This window comes from Tupaia chinensis, unplaced genomic scaffold, assembly GCF_000334495.1.
Source record: "Tupaia chinensis unplaced genomic scaffold, TupChi_1.0 Scaffold000119_2, whole genome shotgun sequence".
Classification (NCBI taxonomy): Eukaryota; Metazoa; Chordata; class Mammalia; order Scandentia; family Tupaiidae; genus Tupaia; species Tupaia belangeri.
Genome location: NW_006159586.1, coordinates 916,150 through 929,886, shown reverse-complemented (window position 1 = coordinate 929,886; position 13,737 = coordinate 916,150). Strand labels below are relative to the sequence as shown.

Here is a 13,737-nt window from a genome sequence, read left to right as displayed (position 1 = left end):
GTGCGTCCCCAAGATCCCTAGAGGAGAATGGAGGAGAAGGGATTGCGGCGTTGCCATATCCCCTGGGGGCTGATTTCTTGCTTTCTGTCTCTCTCTCTCTGTCTTTCTGGCGAGCGCATGTGCCCTATAGCAAAAACCTCTCCAAAAAAATAGAAACAAACAAAAAATCATTATCACATCAATTTCATTTTTCTTTTTAAAAATACATATTATCTAGATCTTCCACTGAAAAGGTTTAGAAGCCGTGACTACCCGGTGCTCAGACTATTGTGTCTGCTGCTGTTTCCCACTGTTATTTCTTGGAGAAATGACAAATTCCAGAACTGGGCAGGCATTGTACAAGATGAGTCCAGGATAGCTCATTGTGTTAGCAGGAAAACTACTGAAAGACTGCTGTTGTAGAACTGGATGAAACCAGTAGTCACATCTCTAGAGGAGGTCCTCCCTACTGCTTTCTGTTACTAGTTCTTAATTCATAAGCCCAGGACAGGGTATTTCTGATTGACAAAGCACAGTCTTAGCTGTAAGGGAGGCTGGAAAAATATCTGGCTTTTATTTTTTTTTTTAAGAGAGATTTTTGCTATATGGCACATGTGCTTGTCGGAGAGACAGAGACAGAGACAGAAAGCAAGAAATCACACCCTGGGAGGATGGCTGTGCCCCAGTCTCTTCTTCAGTCTCTTCTCAGGATCTCGGGCAAACATGCACATGCTCTGAGTATGAGTTTTAAGTCATAAGGTCCAGGACTCAAACTGTGGTCACTACATGGGTGTCCAGCAACTTAACCATTACACCATCTGCTGGTGTCACTGTCTGGTATTTTGAGCCTCTGTGATGAGAGGTTGAGCTGCCTTATGAGTTATTGAGTTCTCTAATTGTGAAAGTATCAGAAACTGGGTAACCAAAAAGAATGACATGCATCTTTGTGTGAGTATACTTATGTTTCTGAGTAAGTTGAAGGACTACAAAACAATTTTCTAATGAAAATTTTCTCTTTTGACTGTATTTGAGAAATACTAAGATTTTAGTCATTTCAGCAGTGAGCTGGACTTGGGAATCTATAAGCAGAGTTCCTAGTCTGAAGAACTCTTTTCATTCAGTCTAAGTCTGGATTAGACTTAAGACATCTTTATATTCATGACAATACCAAGGTAATTGGATTTCTGAAAGGGACAGAAATGTATTTGCTACTATTGAATATCCTTGCTGATGGTACATGAAGATAATAAAAAGAATTAACACTCAAAAAGTCAACTCTTACTGTAACCAACAATTTAATTTTCTTCCTTCAACAAACCTTAAACAGTTATTCAATATTCATGGCTACTAGGAAGGAGAAAATCAGAAAGGCTGTTTATCTGCAGGCAGTAAGAGGCAAATAGTGATTGACATATGGATAATGCATAGAACGTGGGGTTTTCTGTAATGAAATATTTTTAAACTTTCTAGTTTTTCAATAGTTTTATGTCTATGAGAGAGTGAGACAGACATACAAACACAGTAACCCCTGACAGGGCCTTCACACCCTGAACCTCTGCACCTCAGGACCATGAGCACACCCATGGGCATGCCTAGGCAGACCCTGGAAGCAAACCCGAAGCTCTTCCAGATGGTCTCCAGCCTCACATATGACACCCCCACTGTCCCCGCCACCACAACTAGCCCTAATCCACAGAACTTACAGACAGACGTTGAAGGTTAATAACTGGTGGTGAATGTACTTGTGTAATTGTTACCAAATACTGAGGCTTCAAAACACACTGAAGGGCCAGTCAGTGGTGTGGTGGTGAAGGTGACTGGATTTCAAATAGCTGCACAGTTTGAGTCCCAGACTTGGCAGCTTGAAAAACATGCCAGACACACATGCATGAGTTCCTAAAACCCTGAAAGGAGGGAGAAATGGAGGAGAAAGGATTGTGGTGTGTGACTGTTCTCCATGGGAGGGTACTTTCTTACTTTCTCTTTCTCTCTTTCTCTCTCTCTCTGTCTCTGGCAAGCACATTGACCCAGTGCATGGAATCTTGGGAGCAAAAAAATTTGTGAGGGCTGGCCCAATAGCACAACAGAAAGCACTATGCATAGGGAGCCAGAGCCCACACAGCCAACTGTGGTCAAGTCCCAGTCCCAGTGGCTTAAAAAACATGTTGGGGGGTGTGTAGGTGCTTGTGCACATGCACATACCCAGAATCCTGACAGGGATGAAGAAATGGAGGAAAAGAGATTGTAATGTGATCACACCTCAGTGGGTGAGGGGCTCACTTGCTCTCTGGCAAGCCCTTTGACCCTCTGGCAATAAAGAATAATATTTGTAAAAATAAAAGTAGATTGTAGAAAACCTTAGGATCTACTGTGCATTCCATATTTATCATGAGTGAGTTAACCTCAACTGTGTCAATTAGAAAGTCTAATTTCCTTTGCCTCTTAGATTCTCAGTCCCTCATCAGTTGCTATTGATCTGATAGCTCATGGGGAACTCATGGATGCTCTTGTTGATTGTAATCAGTAAGGCATTTTGAAGTTAGAAATTGTTACTCATTTGAGAGCATCGAGTTACAATTTTCAATCAGATCTTCTAGTTACTAAGCTGTTAAGACCTTGCACAGGTGATATGGAAAAATACTAGGATACTTCCCTCCTATCATCCTTCCCTTCCTCCTCCACTTCCAAGGTATACTGGGCAGGAAATCCCTTAAACTTTAGAGTGAACAAAAAATTACACTTCATTAATCAAAACTACTTTCATTATAGAATATTACATTGCTTCTTACTGCAACTTTCAGTAATTCTTTTTTTTTTTTTTTTCATTCTCAGGAATACAAACAAGTGATCCCAATGCTGTGGTCATAGGATTGGCACCAGAACATTTTCATTATCAAATTTTGAATCAAGCATTCCGGTAAATCAATCTGTGTATTTGTCATGTGGTTATATACTCCCCGTCTTTAGCTTTCGTTGTGTAAGGTTTTATGGGTTTTAGTTTCTGGCCACCTAGATTATACGTAAACACAGACACTTTCAAGATTCCTTCAAGATCAACATCAGTATTTATTATATCACTACTTTTTTTTTAAATGATCAATGTATTAAAATGTGATCATGATGGGGCAAATAAAATTAAATAATTCTTTAAAAAATGAAACAATAAATGTGATATTTGACCACACTTTTTTAGGTTTTTGCCATAGTGTCCCTACGCTCACTGGAGAGAGAGAGAGAGGCAAAGTGAGAAATCACCCCCACTGGGGATATGGCCATGTCACAGTCCTTTCTCCTCCATTCTCTTCTCAGGATTTTGGGCATATGCACACATATACCTGGCATGATTTTCAAGCCACCACACCTAGGATTGAACCGTGGTCTACCATGTGAGAGTCTAGCACCTTAATCACCATGCCACCTGCTGGCCCCATTGACCACACTTGTAAGAGAAGTATTTGGTGAGTAAAAATGATAGTCTGAACTGAAATAGTGGCAGTAGGGATAAAGGAAAGCATTGTCATGACTTGATTGGCTTTAGGAGGTGAAGAACAGCAAGTCAAGGAGAACATCCAAATTTCTACTGAACATGTGTGATAGAAAACACTCCCTTTGGGATTTAGGAGGTGATGAGTTTAGGTTGGGGCTGTTTGGTGTTTCGGATATCCAAGTAGAGATGTACCAATGACTGTTGTTTAGAAACATAACAAATACCTAAGATGTTATAAATCTCAGCATATGTTTCACATATGTGAACTTTTTGCTGCTGTTTCTAAAAGGAAGACTACACTTTTATTGTCACTTCCTAGGATAAATTAGATCAGAATCTACCTACAAATCTGCTTTACAGTGAGATTGTGACTGTTTCCTTTGGATTTTGCTTTTCTTTTCTTTTTTTTTCCTTTCTTTCTTTTTTAATTGCTAGAGGAAATGTGTATTTGCCAGAAAGAATGAGTGAGTGAGACAGAGAAAGCACTCCACTATGGGCATGGTCATGCAGCAATCCTTCTTCCTCTATTTCTCTTTTTTTGTGAGGATTTTGAGCATGCACACACACATACCTGGTGTGTTTTTCAAGCCACTGGGTCAGGATTCGAACCGTGGTTGGCCACATGGGATCTGGCTCCCAGTGCACAGTGCTTAACCCTATTGGGCTGCACCAGATTTTTTTATTTTTTGTATTTTGCCTTTTATTTCTTTTTAAACCACTAAACAGTATCATATATGTTTGAATATATGAAAAGTACATTGTTCACAATGTTGCATAGGAATATATTGAAGTAGCTTTGGAAGGAGAAAAGAAAATCAAGAGTTTTTAAAAATTTATTTAATTATATTTATTTTTTATTATTATTTAATTTGCTATAGAGCACATATACTTACCAGAGACAGAGAGAGAGTGAAAGTGAGAAAGCAAGCCTCCAAGTCTGGCTCTCGAACTGCAGTTAGCCCTGTGGGAGTCCAGTACCTTAACCACCATACTACCTGCTGGTCCCAAGAAAGGTTTTATTAATGGCTAAGTACATTTTTAATATTTAACTACAAGAATGCTATAAAACATTTTCTTTCCAGTACAAGGATCTTTAAGAATCCTGCTAACTTATACTTAATGTAGAGTTTATTTTTTGATGTATATACTCTAGAATCAGAATGTAGGAAACTTAAACTCACTACCAGTTTCACACATCTGGATACCTTCTTTGCTGTCCATCTTGAAGATGGGTATCTATTTTTAAAAATTATTTTATTTATATTATTTTATTTCATTTTAATTTGACCAGAGAGGGACAGAGAGAGAGCAGGAAAGTGAGAAAACAAGCCACCAGGTCTGGGACTCGAACCATTGTCGGCCATGTGGGAGTCCAGTGCCTTTAACCACCATGCTACTTGCCAGCCCCCTTGAAGATGGCCATCTTCATGTCAAGTCTACGTAGCTAGAAGTATCTCGCTGAGAACAGCCACCTTTTTCCCTATGTGCATGTTAATTTTAGATTCTTGGTTAATGGAAACCACAACTACTTAATGCATTTTATTTGTGACTCACTTAGTTACTGTTGTATTCAAGCCTTTGTTTAAAAGGAGCAGAGTCATTTTTTATACTTGCTCAGTATTTGTTTACTTTATTTCCTGGACATCCACTGCTATACCAGTTTGTTTGAAGATTATTTCAGGGTATATAGTAGTAAAATTTCTTCTGCTTCACCTACTTTGAGTAACTACTTTGGCTTCTCATGAGATGCGAGAGGGGATTGTCCCATCTGTTCCTTACATAATGTCTACAGCTATATCAAATTCAGTTTTTATTTTAGAGAACCTGATACTATTTCTTATTTCTGAATTTACCCCTATTACCTTTTATTCATTTCCTTAACCACAGAATTCAAGGAGAAGCTATTGATTGATTTTAGCTGGTAACTTGGGAAGGACATATTTAATAGGAAGTTGGGAGGTCTGTCTTAGGTGCATACTAGACTCCGGGTAATAAAAATGTATGTTGACATAATACTGACTTTGTAATTGCTCGGATGTTGCCTAATTAGTACCCTTTCCTAGCCATATTGATTTTTTAAACACTACGTTTCAAAGCATTACAGTGCACTTATAGGTCAGCTCTAATTTCACAAATGCACTTAACAGCTGGGTGGAGAGTTAACAGAAGGATTTTAGGTCTTGCCCTTCTTTGCATATTGATGTTTCCACAGAGACTGTGCCTTTTACCCAGTGACTGCAGCTGCTTGGATTGTGTGTGGCAAGCATAGACATCTCAAATGAACCACTGATTAGTTAAATTAATATTCAAGTTGATAATGAGAATAAGATTGGATATTGAAGCCCACTATGTAGCTGCCTTGAATGCCAGCTTTGGGCATGTTGGAACAAGGCCTTTCCATTATACTGCCTCATATTTACTGTGTTTTTAATGGATGGGCCCCCCAAAAGACTGTCTATAAATACATTCTTTTAAAAAAGATTTGTTTTATTTAACTTTACTTATTTATGTATTCCAATTTGACCAGAGAGGGGCAGAGAGAGGGGGGGGGAGGAGTGAGAAAGCAAGCCGCCAGGTCCAGGACTCGAACTACGGTTGGCCATGTGGGAGTCTAGCACACCACCTTAACCACCATGCCTTAACCACCACGCCACCTGCTGGCCTCGTACAAATACAGTTGGCATAATGGCTATATCACTGGACTCCCATGTAGTCGTCTGTGGTTCCAGTCCCCGGTGGCTTAAACTCACACTGGGTACATGTGCATGTGTGCTCAAGATCCTGAGAGGAGAATGGAGGAGAAGGGATTGTGGCATGGCCATCCCCCTGTGGGGGGTGATTTCTCGCTTTCTGTCTCTCTGTCTGTCTCTGTCTTTCTGGCAAATGCATATGCCCTATAGCAAAAACCTCCCCCCCCCAAAAAAAATGCCTAAATGGAACTGAAAATGAGGGTGGGCCAGGAATTGACTTTCCATGCCAACCAAGTAGCAGCATCAACCAGCATATACTACCATGGCTGAACCAATTATGGAAAATTTTAAATGCTAAAAAACAAAAACAAAAACTCCCCCCCAAATTACCTGTAATCTTTCCACCTAAAGAGAACCACAGTTAATGTTTTAGTACATTAAGTAATTTGTTTATATGTACTTACATGTTTATACAAAAATGAGAACATATGTATGTAGTAACCAGTTTTTTGAAAACCCAACAATATACTTTCATGATTTTCCACTTTCTTAAATATTGTTCTAAAATGTGTTTGATTCCTATAAGCATATTTTCTTTTCCTTTTTTTTTTTTTTTTTTAAGGTTTTTGCCATAGGGTACGTGTGCTCACCAGAGCAGAGACAGACAGAGGGAAAGTGAGAAATCAACCCCTGGGTGAATGGCCATGCTACAATCCCTTCTCCATTTCCCTCTCAGGATTTTGGGCATGCATGCACACACACCTGGCATGATGTTCAAGCCACTGGGTCTAAGACTCTAACCATGTGAGCCATGTGGGAGTCCAGTGCCTTAACCACCTTGCTATCTGCTGACTCCCAGCATATTTTATTCTAAGAAACATAATAAATTGTTTAGCTAAAAGTTACCATGAGTTGGTTATTTTCAGGCCTTTAAAGTTAGTTTTATGAAAATTAAAAGAAAAAAACTTATGAGAAAATGTTTGTTGAGCACTTTTGTGGGTTTTTTCCTTCTTTTTCAGAATTATTGATTTAATTTTTTTAATCAATTTTTTTTTGAGAGGTTTTCACTATAGGGCGCATGCGCTCGCCAGACAAAGAGAGACAGAGAGACAGAAAGCGAGAAATCACCCCCCATGGGGGATGGCCACGCCACAATCCCTTCTCCTCCATTCTCCTCTCGGGATCTTGGGCACGCACGCACATGCGCCTGGCGTGAACTTAAAGCTACCGGGTCTGGGACGCAAACCACAGTTGACTACATGGGAGTCCAGCGACATAGCCAATACGCTAACTGCTGGTCCCAAATTAATATTTTTTAAATTTGCTATAGGACACATGCACTCACCAGAGAGAAAGACAGAAAAAGTGAGAAAGCAAGCTGCCTGCCTGGGACTCAAACCATGGTGGGCTATGTGGGAATCCAGCACCTTAACTACCATGCCATCTGCTGGTCTCCCATGCCCCCCCCCTTTATTTTTTTGAGAGCGATTTTTGGTATAGGGCATGTGTACTTGCTGGAGAGACAGAAAGCAAGAATCGCCCTCCAGGGCAGATGGCCATACTGGGATTTGGAACACGCACGCAACACGCACACCCTGTGTGGGTTTTAAGCCACTAGGTCTGGGACTTGAACCACGGTTGACTATGTGGGAGTTCAGTGACATAACCATTATGCCATCTGCTGGTCCCCTTCACCCCCACGGTTTTTTTTTTATAATTATTTAACTTTAATTATTTATTTATTTCAATATGACCAGAGAGGGACAGAGTGAGTGAAGGAGTGAAAGCAAGCCACCAGATTCAGGACTTGAACTGCTGTCAGCCATGTGGGAGTCCAGCATCTTTAACCACCACGCCACCTGCCAGCCCCAACCTCCTGCCTTTTTTTTTTTTAAAATATAAGTGTAAGTGCTGGGTCAGAGGAATTCTGGGGAAGGGGGTGGGGGGGAACTGTATAGAACTACTTAACCTAAGTAATGTTTGAGTTTTTTTGTTGTTTTGTTTTGTTAATTTGCTAGAGGGCATGTGTGCTCACCAAAGTGAGAAAGCACCCAATGGCTATGACACAATCCCTTCTCCATTCTCCTTTTTGGACTTTTAAATGTGTATGCACACATGTCCACCCAGCATGTTTTTCAAGCTGCCAGGTCCAAGACTCAAACCATGCAGGTGGCTATGTGGGAGCCAGCCTTCTTAACCATGACGCCACTGATTGCCCCATCTCCTTTTAAGAAAAAAAAACACAGTTTAATATTTCCATTATATTTCATTTCTTAGTAAGAGGAGAAAAGAAAGAAAAAAACAACAATAGCGGCCTCAGTTACTACTGCATTTGTACAGGCGCTCCTGAATCTTTTCTAAGTATTTAGAGCCCTGGGCATGAGGGCATGCCACTGTAGAGCATTGTGGTAGCAGGGCTCAAATCAGAAATATTACTATGCACTTTTTCCATTTTTGAAAGGTTGACTGCTGTTCAGTCTTCTTAAATAGGGTCCAGCTTATAAAAATAAAATGCTTTGGAGATGAGAACTTGTGTAAAATTTAAAAACTTGAGTTGTTTAAAGTGTTTCATTAGCTGTATGCTGGAAAACTTTATACTCCAATTTAAAAATCACAGAATTCAGCATTGAGTTGAATATCAAAGTCATGTCTCTTATTTTGTAATTGACAGATATTTTATATGATTAGGGCAGCTCTTGCTCCTCCACATAAAAGTTCAGGCAAATAAGCCACCAAAATATTTTGTTACTGATTTTTCTAACGAAGTAGAGTGTGCACAGTAAGGCATACAATTGTAAGTAAAATTTTTCATATGGGTGCACCTATGTAACCCCCACTGTAGTCAAGATACAGACTCACAAGCACCTGAAAGGCTCCCCTTCCCAGACAGTACCACGCCAGCAACCACTGCTTGACTTCTGTCAGTCATTATCATTCTTGATCTTTGCATAAATGAAATCATACAATTGTAGTACTTTTTGCCTGTTTTTGAGATTTGTTCGAGTTGCTGCATGTTGGAGTACTTTTTCTTCTTTCTGTTATTTTTGTTGTATAGTAGTAGCCTTTTGTATGAATTTCCACAATTTCTTTAATTCATTCTGCTGTCATTGGGCATTTGGGTTATTTCCCATTTTGGCTATTAAGCTGCAATGAGCATTCTTCTAAATGTCTTTTGGGGAACATAAGTATTCAGTTATCTTGTGTGTATATCTGGAAGTTAATTGCTAGATAATAGTATAGGTAATTGTTGAGTTTTTGTCAGTATTGTCAAACTGTTTTCCAAAGCAATTGTACCAGATGCATGTTCTCACTAGCTATGAACAAGAGTTCCACTTGCTCCACATCCTCACCAGTCTGTCAATAGTCCATCTCATTATAGTAATTGTTTGGTATGTAAAGTATCTTACTGAGTTTCAATTTATAATTTTAAATTGATATTGTTGAAACTGTTTCATAGTCTTATTGGCCATTGGATATCTTCTTTTGTGTTTTACCCATTCAAATTTTTTTTTTTTACCTTTTCTGATTGAATTGTCTTTCTTACTGATTTTTAAACTGTTTCATAGTCTTATTGGCCATTGGATATCTTCTTTTGTGTTTTACCCATTCAAATTTTTTTTTTACCTTTTCTGATTGAATTGTCTTTCTTACTGATTTTTAAAAGTTCTTTATGTGTTAATATATATATATAAGTCTTTGGTTGGGTGTATATACTGCAAATATCTTATCCCTGTCTGTGGTTTGCCTTTTTATCTCTTAGTACTATGAGAACATGAAATTGTTAACTTCAGTCGAGTCCAGTTTGTCAATATTTCCTTCTGTTCAGCTTAAGAAAATTTTGCTGCCTCTTCAAGATGATGAAGACATTCTGTTTTATTCTACAAGCTTTATTGTTTTACCTTTAACAATTAGGTATTAGATCTATTTTGAATAAAGTTTGTGAATTGTGTGAGGTGAGATCTTTTTCTTTCTTCCCCTTTTTTGCATTCCTAAGACCTCCAAGTTCTAAATAGAAGTGGTGATAGTAGATAGCCTTATCTTATTTCTGAATTCAGGGGCAGAAGTTTATATTTTTTAAAGGTTTTTTTTTTATTTAATTTAGTTTATCCATTTATTTATTTATTTTAATTTGAGAGGGAAAAAGAGAGAGAAAGTGAGAAACTAAGCCACCTGGTCCAGGACTTGAACCGTGGTCAGTCGTGTGGAGTCCAGCACCTTTAACCACCACGCCATTTGCTGGCCTCCAGGAGTAGAACTTTCAACATTTTATTTCTTCACTATTCCTTACTTGGTCAGCAAACTATATAAATACATTTGTTTTTAACTTTTGTTTATAACCAGAAATACTAATGTTGAAGTTGTCTTAGACCTTCTATTTTCATTTTTGTTTGTTTGCTATAGGGCACATGTGCTCACTAGAGAGCGTGAGAAAGTGAGAAATCACCTTCTCATGCCCTTAGAGAGGGTAGCTATGCCACAATCCCTTCTTTTCCACTCTTGGGATTTGAGCAAGTACCCATACATGCCTAACATGATTTTCAAGCTGTGGATTCCTGGACTCAAACTACACAATTGGCCATGTAGGATCCAGCTACCTTAACCTCCATATCACCTGCTGGCTCTTAATTTTTCATTTTATCTTCCTTTTTGATTGTGTGGTACTATTTTCTTTTATAAAAAATTAGTTAATTTTATTTTTATTATTTTTTTTCTAATTTTCTATAGGGCACGTGTGTTCTCCAGAAAGAGAGAGAGAGGGAAAGTGAAAAAGCAAGCTGCCAGGCCCAGGACTTAAACCATGGTTGGCCATGTGGGAGTCCAGCACCTTAATTACCAAACCACCTGCTGACCCCATGATTATGTAGTATTCTTAAAAGATTTTTATGGAGAACTGAGCCTTAAAAACTCATTACACTGGGCCAGGTGGTGGCATGGTGGTTAAGGCAGCCAGATGCCACTTGGCCAACTACGCAGTTCAGGTCCAGAGACTTGAAAAGCATACAAGGTACATGTGTATGTGTGCTCAAAATCCTGAGATTTCTGGCTTGCATAACTAGATGAATTTATTGCAATGAGAAAGATTGGGGGGGAAATGTTTGTGGAGAATGAGGTGAGAGGGACTCATAGTTTGATGTTGGACCTATGGATGGTTCTAACAGTAACTTAAGCTGCATTGTAATTTCATTTCTATGTCTTCCATCCTCAGCAAAAAAGGTGAAAAATTGATCACTTCCCTTGAGAGGTTAAGTTCTTTGGAAAGATGGCATAGTACATTTGGAAGAGTGCTAGATTAGTTTTCAAAAGTTCCAGTTCCAACACTGGTTCTAGCTCTCCTTGGTTGGTGCAGTTGATTCTGTCCAACATCACTGAACTATCTCCTCAAAAACGAACCATGTTGAACACATTGCTCCTTAAGGTCCTTTTCAATGATTTTTAAATTCCCCTTAGCTTTCCTCATTGTTCTGCCTAAGCTCCTTGGCTAGGTTCTTTTGCAACTTTTTCTTTACCTACATGGAATGTACAGCTAGAGTTTTTTGTTTGTTTGTTTGTTTTAATTGCCAGGGGAGCTCTCCAGCAAGGGAGAGGACAAAGCACCCTATAATGGGGTATGGGCCCACACATGAGCCAGGCAGGTTTTTTAAGCTGTTAGGGCCAGATGTTGGGGTCAGCCACTTGGATCTGGCTTCCTTAACCAACTAGACTATGGGCCTGGCTCCAGCTAGACATTTATATTAAGCTTTCTTTGTGCCTTTTTTCCTCACATTGTGCACATCAGTGAACTTATAGTTAGGAAATTTTCAGATTTCCTCCTGATTTATTATTTCTGGTAACAAAACCAACCAGTCTTCCTTTTTTGCCCTATCTAGTCTAGTCAGTATAAAACACTCCAAGTATTAGGTGTCTCTTTTTGATATTTTTTTAAAATGTTCATAAAAGATCTTTTAACCTGTGTCCTAGGAAATATTTACCTTTCAGTTTATCCTGAATATACCTTGACTCTTCAAAGATTCAGTAAAGCATTTGCTGTGTGGAGAAAAAAGCAGCAGCAGGAACCACTTCCCTGAGGGCTCAGTGACTTCAGCGACGTGTAGATCCAGTTCCCATTTAGAGAAATGTAGAGGAACCCACAATTTCAGCTCTTCCAGGGAAGGCACTGAAGTACTGCCTGGGAACTAAGTATACACATCAATCAAGCTGATAAGTCTTATCCCCAGTTAATATATAATAAAATATTAACTAAGCTAAATCAAATGAGTTTTTAGTTTAGCTATATAAGTGGAAAGCAATTTTGAGGTCTGTTGCATAAAGAATTCCAGTTCCGTGGTAGAGCAGCAAATAAATGGGATTGGGGGTGGGACGGCAGAAGGGCAGATAGATAAATCACCCATTGTTATCTCATTACTGCGAGCTGTGGTTCTTCAAGGCCAATAGAATGGCTTTGCCAGCTTTCCTAACAGTTGGATTGCAAAAGCTGCTTTAAGAAATAAGTGTGTATTAATATTAGTGAATAAATTTGAAGGATCCGCCCTGTGCTGTGAGCAATTTGTTGTAACTAAGAGTAAGGCCCTGTAATAGTCCAGTATTGGTTTTTACTTAATAAAATATTTAATCATAAATGTCTGAATTCTGCATCTCCCACAGGAAGACATTTCCATGCCCACTGACAAGAATAAATTAGCAGTTTCATAGTTGAGCGCTTAATTACTCATAATTGTGAAGGGTAAGATATGATGAATTCTTCCTCAGTGGACATACTAAATATTTTAACTAAGTAGATGACTTAAAGTAAATTAAGTTAGTGAGATCATTTATTACATTAGTTAAAAGCAATTCTTAAGAAATATATCATGCCCCGCATTCCACTAGATCATAATATGTGCGTGGCTACTCCTGCTGTGTGACTAAAGGCTGCATTGTTGGGGTGGATACCAGAGTTTGGGGGATGGAGGTTAGGAGATGATTATTGCATTTGTGGGAATTTTTTTGATTTGTTGATTTGCCTGAGTCACTCATGAAGATAGTCAACTATCTGTAGGGTTTGGTTATCAAACCCACGGAAAAACTTTTTATGCCCTTTGCATTGTCCTGAGAGTATTTTTCTGTCTCAGGACAATGGAAAGAACTGGATAGTAAAGGCTCTTCCTTTAACTTTATAGTGTGTTCTTCCTGGAATATGGCCTTATCTGTGGAGTGATACTGAAAACAGTCAAAAGGTAGAATAATGAGGTAAAAGTACAAACAGAAACTCTTTGTAAAACGCTCTATTAAATTTCCGAATTAAAAAGAAGTGTACATCTTGGAATAGAGGAATTAGGAACTCACATTTATTTTTTTATCTCCCCAACCCCCAGGCACTACCACCTCTGCCGCTGGCTGCAGCCCCCGCCAGATCCCTCCTGAGCAACCGCCAGCCTCAGCCCCATGGCCAGCCCCACACTGAACTCACATATTTTAGGAGTTAGCTTTAGTATTGTAAAAGACTCAAGAGCCTCCTGCTTACCATTAGGGAAGGTCGGGAACAACTTGGCTCATTAAGTTAAGCTTCCTCCCTCGAGTGTCTTATTTAGCTTTAGTTCTCTT

The 13,737-nt window shown here is 39.1% G+C and overlaps 1 protein-coding gene across 3 annotated transcripts in view; it reads left to right on the top strand.

The window, feature by feature from the left end:
* Nucleotides 1-13,737, top strand: part of HDHD2 (haloacid dehalogenase like hydrolase domain containing 2) — a 38,484-nt gene that overhangs the window by 19,869 nt on the left and 4,878 nt on the right. For all 3 annotated transcript variants that reach the window (XM_006144434.3, XM_006144435.3, XM_027770267.1), the window contains exon 4: nt 2,812-2,896. In XM_006144434.3, coding sequence (XP_006144496.1) covers nt 2,812-2,896 — 85 coding nt within the window. The remainder of the gene's footprint in view (nt 1-2,811; nt 2,897-13,737) is intronic.